The 19445-nt window shown below is 47.3% G+C and overlaps 1 protein-coding gene across 2 annotated transcripts in view; it reads left to right on the forward strand.

Annotated features, from left to right (window-relative positions):
• The window catches only part of THBS3 (thrombospondin 3), a 151927-nt gene that overhangs the window by 42403 nt on the left and 90079 nt on the right, over positions 1-19445 (forward strand). Inside the window, exons 2-7 of one of the 2 annotated variants that reach the window (XM_077255905.1) lie at positions 1448-1654; positions 3926-4182; positions 5623-5725; positions 5799-5825; positions 6028-6110; positions 8884-8935. In XM_077255905.1, the coding sequence (XP_077112020.1) occupies positions 1448-1654; positions 3926-4182; positions 5623-5725; positions 5799-5825; positions 6028-6110; positions 8884-8935 (729 nt within the window). The remainder of the gene's footprint in view (positions 1-1447; positions 1655-3925; positions 4183-5622; positions 5726-5798; positions 5826-6027; positions 6111-8883; positions 8936-19445) is intronic. The other variant, XM_077255898.1, reaches the window with a different exon arrangement.

Genomic DNA, 19445 nt, shown 5'->3' on the forward strand with positions numbered 1-19445 from the left:
ACTGCTGACTTGAAAGTTGTCCAGAAGGCAGTCATTGTCACACTCCACAAGGAGGGTAAGCCACAAAAGGTCATTGCTAAAGAAGCTGGCTGTTTACAGAGTGCTGTATCCAAGCATATTAATGTAAAGTTGAGTGGAAGGAAAAGTGTGGTAGAAAAAGGTGCACAAGCAATCAGGATAAGCCTTGAAAGGATTGTTAAGAAAAGGCCATTCAAAAATTTGAGGGAGATTCACAAGGAGTGGACTACTGCTGGAGTCATTGCTTCAAGAGCCACCACACACAGACATATCCAGGACATGGGCTACAAGTGTCTCATTCCTTGTGTCAGGCCACTCATGACCAATAGACAACGCCAGAAGCGTCTTACCTGTGCCAAGGAGAAAAAGAACTGGACTGTTGCTCAGTGGTCCAAGGTGTTGTTTTCAGATGAAAGTAAATTTTGCATTTCATTTGGAAATCAAGGTCCCAGAGTCTGGAGGTAGAGTGGAGAGGCACACAATCCAAGCTGCTTGAGGTCTAGTGTAAAGTTTCCACAATCAGTGGTTTGGGGAGCCATGTCATCTGCTGGTGTAGGTCCACTGAGTTTTATCAAGACCAAAGTCAGCGCATCCGTCTACCAGGAAATTTTAGAGCACTTTATGCTTCCCTTTGCCAACAATTGCTTGGAGTTGGAAATGTCAGCAGGACTTGGCATCTGTCCACACTGCCAAAAGAACTAATACCTGGTTTACAAACAACAGTATCACTGTGATTGATTGGCCATCAAACTCACATGACCTTAACCCCATAGAGAATCTATGGGGTATTGTTAAGAGGAAGATGAGTGACACTAGATCCAACAATGCGGACGAGCTGAAGACTGCTATCAAAGCAACCTGGGCTTCCATAACACCTCAGCAATGCCACAGGCTGATCGCCTCCATGCCACACCGCACCTATTGATGCAAAAGGCGCCCCGACCAAGTATTGAGTGCATTTACTGAACATAAATTTCAGTAGGCCAACATTTCAGATTTTAAAATAATTTTTCAAGCTGGTGTTATAAAGTATTCTAATTTACTGAGATAATGACTTTTGGATTTTCATTGGCTTTAAGCCATAATCATGAACATTAACAGAAATACACACTTGAAAATAGATCACTCTGTTTGTAATGACTATATAATATAGAAGTTTCACTTTTTGTATTGAAAAACTGAAATAAATTAACTTTTTGATGATATTATAATTTAGTGAGAACGACTTGAACGTTTTACACCACACTGTATACTGACTTCCTCCGTTATATATTGTATACATCTCACTGTACACTGTCTGCCTCTGGTATATACTGTATACACTCCCTGCGATGAGTATATTGGGTCCCAGTTGTATCCGTTGCTGTTGGTTGTATTCCCCTGTTCACATTGTATATCGCTGATGACCACCTTTGATGTCATCTCGCAGTGGTGGACCTGATGGCGGTCAGCGAGTCTCGTCACATGAGCAGCGTGGTGGAAAAGATCCGCTCTGAGTTGCTGGCCATTAATGACATTTATTTCCTGTCCACACTCCGTCTTCCCACTAAAAGTGGCGGTGTTCTTTTCGGTATTTACTCCAAGAAAGATAATACCAAATGGTTGGAGGTGTCTGTAGTGGGGAAGGTCAACCGAGGTAAGTCAAAGAGCTGACCCATCGGGGTTGGAGACGGGGTGAGGATCTGATCGTCGGGGCTGGGGACAGGGTGAGGTACTGACCATCTGGGGACTGGGTGAGGAATTGACTGTTGAGGCTGGTGACGAAGTGAGAAGCTGACCGTGGGGGCTGGGGACAGGGTGAGGAGTTGATTGCCGGAGGTGAGGAGTTGACTGGTGGGGCTAGAGACGGAGTGGGGAACTGACCAGCGGGGCTGAGGTTGGTTTTCGGAGCTGACTGGCAGGGTGGGACTAGGGTTGGGGTGCAGAGATGACCATCGGGGCTGTGTGTAGGCTCGGATCTGACCTGTAGGGCTGGAGTGGTGGCGCAGAGCTGATTGGCGGGGCTGGGGTTGGGGTGCTGAGCAGACCGGCGCTGAGGTGCTGAGGTTGAGGCACGGAGCCAACTGTTGAGACTGGGTGCAGTTGTGGAACTGACCGGTGGGGCTGAGGTTGGGGCGCAGAGCTGACATATAGGGCTGAGGTTGGTGGACGGAGCTGACCGGCGGGGCGGGGCTAGGGAGGATGTGTGGAGCTTGCTGGTGGGGCCTGCACTCCGAAGCACGAAGCTGATCTGATCAGGGGTTGGGGTTCAGAGCTCACCAGCAGGGCAGACTAGAGTTGGGGTGAGGAGCTGACCAATGGAGCTGGGTGGATGCGCTGAGATGACCAGCGAGGCTGAGTTTGTGCCGCGAGGCTGACCGGTGAGACTGAAGTTTGGGCGGAGCTGACTAACAGAGCTGGTTGGAGGCATGAAGTTTTAGGATGGGGCAGGGCTGGTGGCGGGAAGCTGACTGGCAGGGCTGGGATCAGAGCATAAAGCTGACTGGCGGAGTTGGAGTCAGAGCGCGGAGCTGAACTGATCGGTGGAGCTGAGGTTTTTGGTGTGGAGCTGACCGACTGGGGTGGTGGCTCGGGGCTAGGGTTGGGATAGGCAGCTCACCGGTGGGGGAGTAAGGTATACTTGCAGAGCTGACCGCGAGGTCTGAGGCTGAGCTTGGAGCTTGGGCGGGGTTGCGGAGATGACTGGCGGCGTTGCTGAGATTGAGGCACGAAGCTCCCCAGTGAGGGCTGGGGTTGAGGGCGCAGAGTGTTATGATCTGGTGGCCTAAGAGCAGCATGAGACGTACTCTGGAGAAGGTGGTACCTGTACTGACCGCAGACCCTGAACTTAACACCGCAACTAGAAGTAGCCGTGGAATGTACCTAGCGCTCCCTAGACATCTCGACACAGCCGGAGGACTAATTACCCCTAGAGATAGAAAAGGGAAAACTATCTTGCCTCAGAGAAAATTCCCAAAGGACAGACAGCCCCCCACAAATATTGACTGTGAGAGGAGAGGGAAAAAACATACACAGACTGAAATCAGAATTTAGCAAAGGAGGCCACTTCTAGCTAAATAGAAAGGATAGGACAGAGTACTATGCGGTCAGTATTTAAACACTAGAAAATATCCACCACAGAAAATACAAAAACTCCACAGCTAACTAAAGACATGGAGGGTATATCTGCATCTCCAGAGATACCAGCTTGGCTAAACAAATCCTTATACAGACCAAGCTGGACAAGACAAAAAAACATGGAAAAGAACTGAACAATAAGGCCCCAGCATGTGGACAGCCAAAAAATCAAGGCTAGAACTTATCTTTGTTGAAAAGAACTGCAAAGCAGGAGAGACTAGGCAGAGATGTGAATCCTCCAGGAACAATGGACAACTGGCACTGACTAAAGGGTGAAGCAAGACTAAATAGCCCAGTCAGATTTGCAGAAACACACCTGATAAATGCTGCGATTCAGAGACAGCAGCACTACCACTTACAACCACCGGAGGGAGCCCAAGAGTAGAATTCACAACAGCAGAGCTGGAGGTTGGGGCGTGGAGCAGACCTGCGGAGCTGGGGTTGGTGCATGGAGCTGACCATTGGGGCTGAAATTGGGGCGTGGAGCTGACCGGCGGGGATGGTATTGGGGAGCAGAGCTGTCCAGGCGGGCTGGGTGGATGCATGGAGCTGACCGGTGGGGCTGATGGGGTGTGGCTCTGACCGGCAGACTAGGTTGGAGGTGTGGAGCTTACTGATGGGTTGGGGGTTAGGGCGCCAAGCTGACTGGCAAGGATGAGGTTGGGCCGTGGAGCTGACCATCCGGGCTGGTGTTGGGACGTAGAGCTGACTGGCAGGGCTGGGGACGAGGCGCGGAGCTGATTTGACCGTTGGGGCTGTGGACAGCTGCTGAGCTGCTTTCTTCTTGCAGTGTTGGTGCGCTACATGCGTGAAGACTCGAGGGTGCACTCAGTGAGCTTACAGAACGCCAACCTGTCTGATGGGAATGCTCACTCTATCATCCTGAGGCTGAGTGGCCTGCAGGGCGACACCCTGTCCCTGGAGCTCTACATAGACTGTAAGCAGGTGGACACCAGCCTGGGGCTTCCCGAAATGATGATCATCCCCCAATTTGAGGTGGAATCTGGAGAGATTCGCTGTGGACACAAGGCGTACCAGAGGATGCAGGTATGTGGGGTCAGGGACCTCCACAATCAGGCATTGTAGATGATGAAACTGGGCATCGTGATCCCCACATCTGGGGGTGAGGATCTGGGAGTTATTTCCTGCTCAGTGACTGGGGTCCAGCATCACGGTGTCCAAGGTGCTATTACCTGGGGCACTCCTGTGTGTCCGGGGTCCTGCTCCTCTTTCTTGGGGTGCTCTTGTGGTTCGGGTCCTGCTCCTTCTTCCTGGGAGCACCCCAGGAAAGAGGAGCATGACCGAGACCCACAGGAGCGCCCCAGGAAAGAAGAACAGGGAGGTGCTCCTGTGTATCCGAGGCTCCTGCTCCTCTTTCCTGGGGCGCTCCTTGGTGTCTGGGGGTCCTGCTACTGTTTCCTGGCACGCTTCTGTGTGTCTGACGTCCTGCTCCTCCCAATACCTGGGGCGCTCCTGTTTGTCTGCCATCCTTCCCCTGTTTCCTGGGGTGCTCCTGTGTGTCCGGGGTCCTGCTCTTTCCTGGGGTGCTTCTGTTTGGGGTCCTGCTACTCTTTCTTGGGGTGCTCCTGTGTGTCCGGGGTCCTGCACCTGTCTTGGGATGTTCCTGTGAGTCCGGGTCATGCTCCTCTTTCCTGGGGCTCTCTTGTGGGTCCGGGCCCTGCTCTTCTTTCCTGGGGCGCTCCTTTGTGTCCGGGGTCCTACTCCTCTTTCTTGGGGCGCTCCTGTGGGTCCGGGTGATGCTTCTCTTTACTGGGAGCACCCCAGGAAAAGAGGAGCATGACCTGGACCCACAGGAGCACCCCAAGAAAGAGGAGCATGACCTGGACCCATAGAAGCACCCCAGGAAAGAGGAACAGGGGGGTGCTCTTGTGTGTCTGGGGTCCTGTTTCTCTTTCCTGGGGCGCTCCTTTGTGTCCGGGTCCTAATCCTTCCACTACCTGGGGTGTGCCCTTGGGTCTGGGTCCTGTTCCTCTTTCCTAGGGCGCACCTGTGTGTGCGGGGTTCTGCTTCTCTTTCCTGAGGAGCTCGAGTGTGTCTGGGGTCCTGCTCTTCTTTCCTGAGGCTCTTCTGTGGGTCCAGGTTCCTGCTTCTCTTACCTGGGGCGTTCTTGTGGTTCAGGGATCCTGCTCCTCTTTCCTGGGGCGCTTCTGTGGGTCCAGGTTTTTGCTCCTCCTCTTTCCTGGAGCGCCCCTGTGGGTCCGGGGTCCTGCTCCTCTTTCCTGGTGTGCTTCTGTGTGTCCGGGGTTTTGCTCCCCTTTCCTGAGGCACTTCTGTGGGTCCGGGTTCCTGCTGCTCCTCATACCTGGCGCGCTCCTGTGTGTCCGGGGTCCTGCTCCTCCTCTTACCTGGGGCGCTCATGTGGGTCTGGGGTCCTGCTCCTCTTGGGGTCACTGTTAATGGTTTGTGTTTGGGGTCCTGTGCCATGTTTTCCCCACTTACTCTGTGCACTTGTTATTTTCCGTCTAGGGTTCGGTGGAGTCTATGAAGTTGGTTCTTGGGGGGTCCCTGAGCCGCGTAGGACCCCTGAGTGAGTGTCCGTTCCAGGATGATGCCTCCATTCACAATACAGGTAGAGTGGAGGGGTGCAGGCTGGGGGATCTGTAGATGCCACTCACCCACATCTCTACTTTGTCTCCTGACAGTGAACGGTGTTGTGAACTCCATCCTGGGTGAGTGTGGCTTCCTGCGCAGTCTTCTTTACCTGCGCAGTCCTCTTTACCCGCGCCGTCCTTTCCCCTCATTGTCTTCTGCCCGTGCCATCCTCTACCAGAGCAGTCCTCTACCCACACCGTCCTCTCCCCCGCCATCCTCTCCCATCCTCTTTACATTATACTCTTAAAATACTTCTCACAGTCTCTTCTGCTTTCTCAGGAGAGCACACAAAGGCCTTAATCACCCAGATGACCCTGTTCAATAAGGTCCTGGCCGAACTGAGAGAGGACATCCGAGACCAGGTGAGGGGCAAGGATAGGGGATAAAGAAATTAGTACAGGTGGGGAGGATTTAGAAATTAGTACTGGTGGGTGGGGGGTACAGATATTAGTACAGGTTTTGGGGATACAGATATTAGTATAGGTGGGGGATACAGATATTAGTACAGGTGTGGTTATACAGATATTAGTACAAGTGAGGGGATACAGATATTGGTACAGGTGGGTGAGGGGTACAGATATTAGTACAGGTGGGGGTACAGATATTTGTACAGATAGGGGATACAGATATTAGTACAGGTGGGGGGATACAGATATTAGTACAGGTGGGGGGATACAGATATTAATACAGGCGGGGGATACAGATATTAGTACAAGTGGGGGATTCAGATAGTGCAGGTGGGGCATGCAGATATTAGTACAGCTGGGAGGGATACAGATATTAGTACAGGTGGAGGGGATACAGATATTAGTACAGATAAGGGATACAGATAGCAGTACATGTGGGGGGATACAGATATTAGTACAGGTGGGGGATACAGATATTAGTACAGGTGGAGGATGCAGATATTAGTACAGGAGGAGGGGATACAGATATTAGTACAGATAGGGGATACAGATAGCAGTACAGGTGGGGGGATACAGATATTAGTACAGGTGGGGGATAAAGATAATAGTACAGGTGGAGGATGCAGATATTAGTACAGGTGGAGGGGATACAGATATTAGTACAGATAGGGGATACAGATAGCAGTACAGGTGGAGGATGCAGATATTAGTACAGGTGGGGGGGACAGATATTAGTACAGATGGGGGATACAGATATTAGTACAGGTGGGGGATACAGATATCGGGACAGGAGGGTGGGGGATACAGATGTTAGTACAGGCAGGGATACAGATATTAGTACAGGTGGGGGATACAGATATTGGTATAGATGGAGGGGGATACAGATATTAGTACAGGTGGGGGATACAGATATTAGTACAGGTGGAGGATACAGATATTAATTCAGGTGGGGATACAGATATTAGAACAGGTGGGGGTACAGATATTTGTACAGATGTGGATACAGATATTAGTACAGGTGGGGGATACAGATATTAGTACAGGTGGGGGGGATACAGATATTAGTTCAGGTGGGGGATACAATATTAATACAGGCAAGGGATACAGATATTAGTACAGATGGAGGGATTCAGATATTGGTACAGGTGGGTGGTGGGCTACAGATATTAGTACAGATGGGGGATGCAGATATTAGTACAGGTGGGGGGATACCGATATTAATACAGGCGGGGATACATATTAGTACAAGTGGGGGATACAGATAGTACAGGTGGGGGATACAGATATTGGTACAGCTGGGGGGATACAGATATTAGTACCGATAGGGGATACAGATATTACTACAAGTGGGGGATGCAGATAGTACAGGTGGGGCATACAGATATTAGTACAGCTGGGAAGGATACAGATATTAGTACAGGTGGAGGGGATACAGATATTAGTACAGATAGGGGATACAGATAGTAGTACCGGTGGGGGGATACCGATATTAGTACAGGTGTGGGATACAGATATTAGTACAGGTGGGGGATACAGATATTAATACAGGCGGGGGATACAGATATTAGTACAAGTGGGGGATACAGATAGTACAGGTGGGGCATACAAATATTAGTACAGCTGGGGGGATACAGATATTAGTACAGGTGGAGGGGATACAGATATTAGTACAGATAGGGGATACAGATAGCAGTACAGGTGGGGGGATACAGATATTAGTACAGTAGTACAGATGAGGGATACAGATATTAGTACAGGTGGAGGATGCAGATATTAGTACAGGTGGGGGGGACAGATATTAGTACAGATGGAGGATACAGATATTAGTACAGGTGGGGGGATACAGATCTTAGTACAGGTGGAGGATACAGATATTAGTACAGGTGGGGGATACAGATACTAGTACAGGTGGGGGATACAGATATTAATACAGGCGGGGATACAGAAATTAGTACAGGTGGGGAATACAGATATTAGTACAGGTGGGGAATACAGATATTAGTACAGGTGGGGAGGTACAGATATTAGTACAGGTGGGGGGTATACAGATATTGGTATAGGTAGGGGGTACAGATATTGGTATAGGTAGGGGTTACAGATATTGGTACAGGTGGGGGATACAGATATTGGTACAGGGGGGCGATACAGATACTAGTACAGGTGGGGGGATACAGATATTAGTACAGGTGGGGATACAGATATTAATACAGGCGGGGATACCGTTATTAGTACAGGTGGGGAATACAGATATTAGTACTGGTGGGGAGGTAGAGATATTAGTACAGGTGGGGGGTATACAGATATTGGTATAGGTAGGGGGTACAGATTGATATAGGTGGAGGGTATACAGATATTGGTATAGGTAGGGGAGATACAGATATTAGTACAGGTGGGAGATACAGATATTGGTACAGATGGGGGATACAGATATTAGTACAGGTGGGGGGATACAGATATTAGTACAGGCGGTGGATACAGATATTGGTATAGGTGGGGGTATACAGATATTAGTACAGGGTGGAGGATACAGATATTAGTACTTGTGGGGGGATACAGATATTGGTATAGGTAGGGGGTATACAGATATTAGTACAAGTTGGAGTACAGATATTGGTATAGATGGGGGTATACAGATATTGGTATAGGTGGGGGTATGCAGCTATTGGTACAGGTGGGGTGAGGACATATATTGGGCTGTCAGGAGTCTTGTTGATGTCTCTTTCCTCAGGTGAAGGAGATGTCTCTCATCCGGAACACCATCATGGAATGTCAGGTGTGCGGTAAGTGTATACAGCGCCACTACCCAATATGTCATGCAACGCTATGGGCAAATCCCGCAAACCTGAAGATAACGTCCACTCCCCTTTCTTGTTATGTCATGGACTCCCACCATTGCCTTGCTGTGGTCATGCTCCCCCTTCCTTATTTTTGTCAGTCCCCCTTGCCTTTCTGTCATCACTATCCCCTTTGCCCCACATCGTGGTCCCCCTCCCACCTTCCTTTCTCTCCCATCACTGTTCCCACTCGCTTGGCTCTCCCGTCACTGTCCTTTTCACGCCTTGCTCTTTTGTCACGGTTCCCCTATGCCTCGCTTTCTCATCATTGTTGGTTCCATTCCCACACCCGCCTCGCCCTCTTGCCACGGTCGTTCACCCCTTTCTCTCTTTTCTTCACTGTCGGTCCCCTCTTCCCACTCTCTCATCACGGTCCTCCCCATCTCGCTCTCTTGTTATGGTGCTCCCCCTCACTTTGCGCTCTCATCATAGTCTGTCCCTTGCTTCCTTGTTCTCTCCTCATTGTCGACTACCCCCTCTCGCTCTGTTGTGACAGTCGCCCCCCCACCTCCTTCATGTCTCGTCACAGTCTCCCCCCTTGCTCTGTTGTCACGGTCGCTCCCCCCACCTCCTCGATATCTCACCACAGTGACCCCCCTCGCCCTGTTGTCATGGTCTCCCACCCCCACCTCCCCGATATCTCGTCAGTCACCCCCCTCTGTCGTCACGGTTCCCCCCACCTCCTCGATATCTTGACACAGTCGCCCTCCCCCCCAACCCCACGCTCTGTCATCACGGTCACTCCCCCCACCTCCGTGATATCTCGTCACAGTCCCCCCACCTCCTTGATATCTTGTCATGGTCGCCCCCCACCTTTTCGATATCTCGTCATAGTCGCTTCCTCCACCCACCTCCTCGATATCTTGTCACAGTCACCCCCCAACGCCTCGATATTTCATCACAGTCGCTCCCTCCCACATTTTTGATATCTCATCACAGTCGCTCCCCACCTCCACCTCCTCGATATCTCGTCACGGTCGCCCCCTCCTCGATAACTCATCACGGTCGCCACCCACCTCCTCGATATCTCATCGCGGTCGCCCCCCACCTCCTCGATATCTCATCGCGGTTGCTCCCACCTCCTCGATATTTCGTCACGATACCCATCCTCTCATCTCAATATTTCATTAAGGTTGCCCCCCTTACCGCCTCGATATTTCATCACGGTGGCCGCCCCTACCTCCCCGACATCTCGTCTTGGTCGCACCCCCCCATCTCACCTCCTCGATATCTCGGATAAGCTATGCAAATTGATTAAATACTCGAAGAATCAGAGATGACCTCATGCCACCTTCCCCCTGACCTATGGATGATGGGCTTAAGGACAGTTGTGAACTATAAAAGGGGGATCTGCCTCTGTTCCCAGAGAGATTCTACAGGATTCCAGGTTAAGGGACCATTGCCCTAGCTTGAGTAATACAGATCTGCTCCATTGACCATCACAGAACCCTCAAGGACATTTGGAGAATCCAGGTTGGGACAATCGGGTCACCTGGCCCCATAGAGACGTTCAGAGAAGCCAGGTTGGGAAAATCAGGTCACCTTGCCACATACCTCAATGTACTGTCAGCTTCCTAAGCTTCTCTGTGGGAGCCTGCCAAAAGCGGGTTGCCACTGGTGGGGATTGTCGGCCCTTGAACCCCCGAAGTCACAGCACAGCTGCTCTAATTCCGGTGAGTCAGCAGAAGGGTGAGAAACTGTAATTTGCACTGTACAATGTGTTATTGTCTGTTGGTGGTTCAATAAATTCTTGACACACTGTTTTACCCTCACACTGTGTTGTCTGAGAAGTATTATGTCCACGGGGAAGGAGTATGGGCATTTAGTGGGATGAGCCCTAGTCCATGTGGTCTTTCCAAAGACAGACGGGCCAGTGGAACAGAGCACATTTGGTGGCCACAGTAAGATACTACTCAGTCTGGCGGATCTGGGGAGCTACAGGGACTGGTATTTTTAGACAATGTACTAGGGCTCCATAACCAGGGAGGCAGGAAACTGTCCCAGCAGACAATAGGTGAGATATACACAGCAGGTTACGGATGCAACTATGTCCAACCCCACCAGCTTGGCCTTAAGAAGAGGTCCTGGATGGATATACATCCTCAACAAGTAACAGAAACTACAGGAGTTGTGTCAGTTTTGATGGATCGGATACAGGACCACTGACAGTCTGTCAGATTTGAATCAGGAATTGGTCCTTTGGGATGCCCAGAACGTCGTGAAGGACTGTGAGTTGGACCAAGAAGAATTGACCTGCCTTGCCAATCAAGGATGCAATGTCAATCTGGAATCAAGTGCCTAGTCCAAAGCAACCCGAATCCAGGAGTTGTTGGTCACATTGGGACCTGGAGCTTCAAGCGGGAGAAGGAGCTAGAGGAGTTGTTCTATTGGTACTTGCAGTTCCGTACCATCAAGCTAAAGGATCGCGGTAAGGCGGTGCCACACCATTTGCCTTAATCAGCTTCCAGGAAACACGGGATGCGGAGGATGTCATTTGTGGACCCGATGGATAAGAGTTCGGTTCTCGTTGATTATTTGTGGAGTTATCCAGGTCAAGCCGAGTATGATGAGAAGAATGACCGGAAGCCTATCACGTCTAGCTAATTAAGGTGGGGTGGAATGTGATACAACATTTATTCTTATTTAGGCCAGATGTATTTCTTAGTAGGTCAGCAGATGTAAGCCATTGTTCATATGTGCCTGAACGTTGACTCTTGAATTGATGTTTGTTGCAGGTTATTGTACTGCTATCCTTGGAGGACAGAGATGCAGGGTCATTGAACAATTGATGTTTGCTAATATGTTTAATACCCAATGTACCAGTCAATGCAGCTTGTTGACCTACAAACATTAAAAGATAAACTATTCTAATTGATTGAATACTCGAACAATAAGAGATTACCTCATCGCATCTTCTTCCTGACAAGTGGATGATGGTCTGAAGGACAGTTGTGAACTATAAAAGGGGGATCCTCCTCTGTTCCGAGAGAGATTCTACAGGATGCCAACTTAATCCCTTAACCCCCAGAGCTTTTTTCGGTTTTGCGTTTTCGTTTTTCGCTCCCCTCCTTCCCAGTGCCATAACTTTTTTATTTTTAAGTCAATATGGCCATGTGAGGGCTTATTTTTTGCGGGACAAGTTGTACTTTTGCACGACACCATTGGTTTTACCATGTCGTGTACTTGAAAACAGGAAAAAAATTCCAAGTGCGGTGAAATTGCAAAAAATGCAATCTCACACTTGTTTTTTGTTTGGCTTTTTTGCTAGGTTCACTAAAAGCTAAAACCGACCTGCCATTATGATTCTCCAGCTCATTACGAGCTCGTAGACACCAAATATGTCTAGGTTCTTTTTTATCTAAGTAGTGTACAAACATTCCAAACTTTGCATAAAAAAATATTGCACAATTTTCCAATACCCATAGCGTCTCCAATTTTTGTGATTTGGGGTTGGGTGAGGGCTTATTTTTTGTGTACTGAGCTGATGTTTTTAATGGTGCAGATATGATCTTTTGATCGCCCGTTATTGCATTTTAATGCAATGTTGTGGCAACCTGAAAAAACATAATTCTGGCGTTTTGAATTTTTTTTATTGCTACACCGTTTTGTGATCAGGTTAATCCTTTTTTTATTTCTGAACGCGTCGATACCAAATATGTGTAGATTTTTTTGTTTGTTTGTTTTATTTTGAATGGGCGAAAGGGGGTGATTTGAACTTTTATATATTTTTTAAAAAATTTTTTCATATTTTTAAAAACTTTTTTTGTTTGTTTGTTTTATTTTGAATGGGCGAAAGGGGGTGATTTGAACTTTTATATATTTTTTTAAAATTTTTTTCATATTTTTAAAAACATTTTTTTTTACTTTTGCCATGCTGCAATAGCCTCCATGGGAGGCTAGAAGCTGGCACAACTCGATTGCCACTGCCTCATAGAGGCGATGCTCAGATCGCCTCTATGTAGGAGAATTACAGCATTGCTATGTGCGCCGACCACAGGGTAGTGCTCACAGCAATCTGGCATCAACTACCATAGAGGTCCGCAGGAGATCTCTGGTTGTTATACCGATGCACCAATGACTCCCGATCATGTGATGGGGGTCAGTGTTGCGCTCATTTCCGGCCGAATGGCTGGAAGCGCTTGTTAAATGCTGCTGTCAGAGTTTGACAGCGGCATTTAGCTAGTTAATAGGTGCGGGCAGATCGCGATTCCGCCCGCGCCTACTGTGGGCACATGTCAGCTGTTCAAAACTGCTGACATGTCCTGGCTTTGATTCTCACTGTCGGAGCCCCAATCAAAGCGGGAGTTCTGCCATCGGACGTACTATTCCGTCCGATGGCAGGGGTTGATGTGGGAACCTATATAGAAAGTTTTAGGAGAAACTCAAGAGGTTTCACACGTTTGCCAGTTTGATCAAATCAGAGAGTCCATTGATCAGAGACAAGGACACACAACAAGTGTCTGTTAAGGTACCTTCACACTGAACAACTTAACAACGATAACGACAGCGATCCGTGACGTTGCAGCGTCCTGGATAGCGATATCGTTGTGTTTGACACGCAGCAGCGATCAGGATACTGCTGTGACATCGTTGGTCGGAGCTAGAAGGCCAGCACCTTATTTCGTCGCTGGATCACCCGCTGACATCGCTGAGTCGGCATGTGTGACGCTGATTCAGCGATGTCTTCACTGGTAACCAGGGTAAACATCGGGTTACTAAGCGCAGGGCCGCGCTTAGTAACCCGATATTTACCCTGGTTACCAGTGTAAATGTAAAAAAAACCAAACACTACATACTCACATTCCGGTGTCTGTCGCGTCCCCCGGCGTCCGCTTCCCTGCACTGTGTCAGCGCCGGCCGGCCGTAAAGCAGAGCACAGCGGTGACGTCACCACTCTGCTTTACGGCCGGCGCTTACACAGTGCAGGGAAGCGGACGCCGGGGAACGCGACAGACACCGGAATGTAAGTATGTAGTGTGTGGTTTTTTTTACATTTACACTGGTAACCAGGGTAAACATCGTGTTACTAAGCGCGGCCCTGCGCTTAGTAACCTGATGTTTACCCTGGTTACCCGGGGACTTCGGCATCGTTGGTCGCTGGAGAGCTGTCTGTGTGACAGCTCTCCAGCGACCACACAACGACGAAACAGCGACGCTGCAGCAATCGGCATCGTTGTCTATATCGCTACAGCGTCACTTAATGTGACGGTACCTTTAGTGTACTGGCTTGTCTGAGTCACAGATGCCCAGTGACAAGTTTTTATTACAACCACAAAGATAAGGAGAAGTGGGAATGGCTTCTGAGGGTATGTGTCCACGTTCAGGTTTGCTTCAGGCTTTGGTCAGGATTTTATGCAGGTAAAATCCTGACCAAAAATGCACCTGAGGTCACTGGCAGGTCACCTGCGGTGTTCCTGCGTGTTTTGCTCATTGTAGCAACATGCTGCGTTCTGAAAAAACGCAACCCATGTGCGTTTTTGCTGGAAAAACGCATGCGTTTTTTAATGCACAGTGGAGACGGGATTTCATTAAATCCCCTCCACTATGCTGTAACATCTGGACGCTGCGTTTTTGACGCTGTGGCTCAGCGCTGCGTCAAAAACGCAGCGTTTCCTGAATGTGGACACATACCCTTACATTACATTACTTAAGACAGAAGATATTTAAGTTGTGAATAGCAAAATCGTATATTATAGATTCTGTTAAATTCGTTTCAAACTAGTACTACCCATCTTACTATACTTTCAGAAACAAAGGTATGTTTTTTTTATTGTAATTTTTATATTGAAATTTTTCAATTGTTACAGGAAAAGAAAAAAAATTAGGAATTTTAGATTTTTCACTATCATTTATAGGTTAATGACAAATCTTGTAATATAGTAGTAGTTAAACATTTTCAAGTAGATAAAGAGTAAAATGTTACAAACACACAGACAAATGGAAAGTGTGTGTGTGGGGGGGGTAATTATGTGGAAAGTAACGACCTAGTTACAATTGTGCTCAAAAGTTTACATACCCCGGTAGAGTTTTTGTTTTTTGGCCTTTTTCCAGAGAATATGAATGATAACACCAAAATTTTATCTTCACGCATGGTTAGTGGTTGGGTGAAGCCATTTATTGTCAAATTGCTGTGTTTTCTCTTTTTATATCATAATAGCCCAAAACATCCAAATGACCCTGATCAAAAGTTCACATACCCTGGTGATTTTGGCCTGATAACATGCACAGAAGCTGACACAAATGGGTTTGAATGGCTACTAAAGGTAACATCCTCACCTGTGACCTGTTTGCTTGTAATCAGTGTGTGTGCATAAGGCTATGTGCACACGTTGCAGATTTGCCTCTGGAATTTTTTGTGCGGATTCTGCATCTCTTGGCAGAAAAGGCAGGTGCAGATTTGATGCGTTTTTTATGCGGATTTTGTGCGGATTTACTGCGGATTTCATGTGTTTTTACCCCTGCGGATTTCTATAATGGAATGGGTACAAAAACGCTGCAGATTCGCACAAATAAATGACATGCTCCTTCTTTTCATCCGCAGCGTTTTCCATTTCCAATTCTCCGCACCATTAGCACAGCATTTTTTCCCCATTGATTTACATTGTACTGTAAATCGCTTGCGGATCTGCAGCATTTTTGCACGGAAAAACCGCTGCGGATCCGCAGTAAATCCGCAACGTGTGCACATAGCCTCAAAGCTGAGTGAGTTTCTGGGATCCTGACAGACTCTTGCAACTTTCAACCTGTCACTGACGTTTTCTAGATTTTGAGTCATGGGGAAAGCAAGAGAATTGTCAACAGATTTATGGGAAAAGGTAGTTGAACTGTATAAAACAGGAAAGGGATAGAAAAGATATCCAAGTAATTGATAATGCCAGTCATCAGCGTTCAAACTGTGATTAACAAATGGAAAATCAGAGGCTCTGTGTAAACAAAACCACGGTCAGGTAGACCAACAAAAATGTCGTCCGCAACTGCCAGGAAAATTGTTCGGGATGCAAAGAAAAACCCACAAATAACATCAGCTGAAATACTGAACTCTGAAAACTAGCAGTGTGGCCGTTTCAAGATGCACAATAAGGAAGCACTTGATGAAAAATGGGCTGCATGTTCAAATCGCCAGAAGAAAGCCATTACTACGCAAATGCCACAAAGTATCTCACCTACAATATGGAAAACAGCACAGAGAAAGCCTCAAAACTTCTGGAACAAGAAGTGATGGAGGCTGGAGTGATGAGACCAAAATTGAACTTTTTGGCCACAACCATAATTTGGAGAGAGGTCAACAAGGCCTTTCATGAAAGGAACACCATTCCTACTGTAAAGCACGGAGGTGGATCGCTGATGTTTTGAGGATGTGTGTGCTGCAAAGGCACAGAAAACTTGGTCAAAGTTGAAAGAAAGATGAATGCAGCACATCGTCAGCAAATACTGGAGGCAAATTTGCAATCATCAGCCCAGAAGCTGCGCATGAACCTCATCCACAACTACCACAAAATAATTCAAGCTGTCATTGACGTTAGAGGGGATAATACTCGGTATTAAGAAATGGGGTGTGTGAACTTTTAGTCAGGGACATTTGGATGTTTTGGGTTGTCATTATGATTTAAAAACAGAAAACACAGTTACTTGAAAATAAATGGCTTCACCGAACCACTAACCATGTGTGGAGAAAAAATTTTGGTGTTATCATTCATATTCTCTGAAAAAGGCCAAGAAAGCAATAATATATAAACTTTTAAACTTTTGAGCACAACTATATAGCCATCTCATAGAGGTCATTTATAGGTGCTTCTCACAAAATTAGAACCTCATCAGAAAGTTAATTTATTTCAGTTCTTCAATACAAAAAATGAAACTCATATAGAGTCATTACAAACAGAGTGATCTATTTCAAGTGTTTTATTTCTGTTAATGTTGATGATTTTGGCTTACAGCCAATGAAAACCTAAAATTTCAGTAAATTAGTATGCTTTATAACACCAGCTTGAAAAATGATTTTAAAATCCGAAATGTTGGCCTACTGAAATGTATGTTAAGTAAATGCACTCAATACTTGGTCGGGACTCCTTTTGCATCAATTACTGCATCAATGTGGCGTGGCATGGAGGCGATCAGCCTGTGGCACTGCTGAGGAGTTGTGGAAGCCCAGGTTACATTGTTGGGTCTGGTGTCTCTCATCTTCCTCTTGACAACACACCATAGATTCTCTATGGGGTTAAGGTCAGGCAAGTTTACTGACCAATCAAGCACAGTGATAGTGTTGTTTGTAAACCAGGTATTGGTACTTTTGGCAGTGTGGACAGGTGCCAAGTACCACTGGACAATGACATTTCCATCTCCAAAAAGCTTGTCGGAAGAGGGAAGCATGAAGTGCGCTAAAATTTCCTGGTAGATGGCTGTGCTGATTTTGGTCTTGATAAAGCACAGTGAACCTACACCAGCAGATGACATGGCTCCCCAAACCATCACTGATTGTGGAAACTTCACACTAGACGTCAAGCAGCTTGGATTGTGTGCCTCTCCACTCTTCCTCCAGACTCTGGGACCTTGATTTCCAAATGAAATGCAAAATTTACTTTCATCTGAAAACAACACCTTGGACCACTGAGCAACAGTCCAGTTCTCCTTGGCCCAGGTAGGACGCTTCTGGCGTCTGTTGGTCATGACTGGCTTGATACAAGAAATGCGACACTTGTAGCCCATGTCCTGGATACATCTGTGTGTGGTGGCTCTTGAAGCAATTACTCCAGCAGCAGTCAACTCCTTGTGAATCTCCCCCAAGTTGTTGAATGGCCTTTTCTTAACAATCCTTTCGAGGCTGCGGTTATCCCGGTTGCTTGTGCACCTTTTTCTACCTGTGAGGACTCTGAACATTTTTATTACCTTTTGTGCATTACTGCCCTTTTCCAAGATGGCGTCTTTGGTCTCATGTGCACTGTGTCTTCCTGCTATAAAACTCCACCCCAGCCTTCAGTCTGTGCTAGAGTATTCTGCCTTGCATCCAGCTCCTGACTCTGGTGACTCCCTGGCTATATACCTGCTCCTGTGAACCTGTGTGGTTATCCTGCTACTCTGCTCTGAGTTCCTGCTGCATACACCAGTTTCCAGTAATCCTCCTTCATCTGCTGCTCGTGTTTACTTCCATCTGCATTTGCTGGACATGTAAGCTGTTGCTGGTCTGCTTAAACCTGAGATTATCACCCAGGCCTTCCTGGTTGAGATAAGACATTGCTTGAACTGCCTTATAAGCATATCTATCTGTGTTTGGACTAAAACAAGGACTTATTCGTGTCAAGTATCCTCAAGAATAACTGTGCTTCATAGACTTTCTGCGTGATTGCATTTTCCTCTGAAGTTCCCTATAGACTGCTAAGCTGCGTTTAATATTTAGACCAAGTGTTGTGGACTTGAGTTTCTCTCTGCACCTGTTTGAATCACCGTGTGATAATATAGACTTTACCACTTATAAAACTGTGTCCTGTAGTTGTCTTGTTCCACGCAAAGAGTCTCCTGAGTTATCCCCCCTATAATTATTACACTACCACACTTTTTCCTTCCAATCAACTTTCCATTAATATGCTTGGATACAGCATTCTGTGAACTGATGGCTTCTTTAGCAAAGAACTTTTGTGGCTTACTCTCCTTGTGGAGTGTGTCAATGACTTCCTTCTGGACATCTTTCAAGTCAGCAGTCTTCCCCATGATTGTGGAGCTACTGAAACAGACTAAGGGACCTTTTTAAAGGCTTAGGAAGCCTTTGCAGGTGTTTGTTGTTAATTATTCTAATTTACTGAGATAATGACTTTTGGGTTTTCATTGGCTGTAAGCCATAATCATCAACATTAATAGTAATATACATGCACAACATGTTGCATTTTGTTGCGGTCGGCGCAGCGTCAAAACGACGCATGTGGAGGCATCCGCATACAGTCGCATGGCCTGCATACTCAATGTTAAAGATAGGTTCGCAGGACGCATGCTGACGTAGGCAGAGCTGAATGTAAGAGGTGCGGCAGTGGGCGGGGCTTAACGGAGGAACTATGCAGCCCTCCGCAGCTCTGCCCTACGCAAGTGTGAAACCAGCCTTAGCGAGGAGTTGAAGTATCACCCAGAATGGTTTAGTCAGTGGACAGTCCCAAAAAATGTGAAAAATAGAACCTCTTAACAGGACGCAATGCCAGCAAAGGGAAGAAATAGATGGGTCAGTTTTATGTAAAAATTCAGGCGTATGGTACCACAGATGAAGGATTTTGTACGGATTTTCTTTGTATGAAATACAAGATGCAGTCTTGGCTGCTCTGGTCCAAACAAAGGAATTTTTAACACGCGGACACCTCTGAGGCTCTGTAATTTGCACCATCTTGTGTATTTGCTGGAACTGTTCTATGTTTTATTGTCTGTTGGTGGTTCAATAAATTCTTACCATACTGTGTTGTCGGAGTAGTATAATACC

This window comes from Ranitomeya variabilis, chromosome 1, assembly GCF_051348905.1.
Source record: "Ranitomeya variabilis isolate aRanVar5 chromosome 1, aRanVar5.hap1, whole genome shotgun sequence".
Taxonomy (NCBI): Eukaryota; Metazoa; Chordata; class Amphibia; order Anura; family Dendrobatidae; genus Ranitomeya; species Ranitomeya variabilis.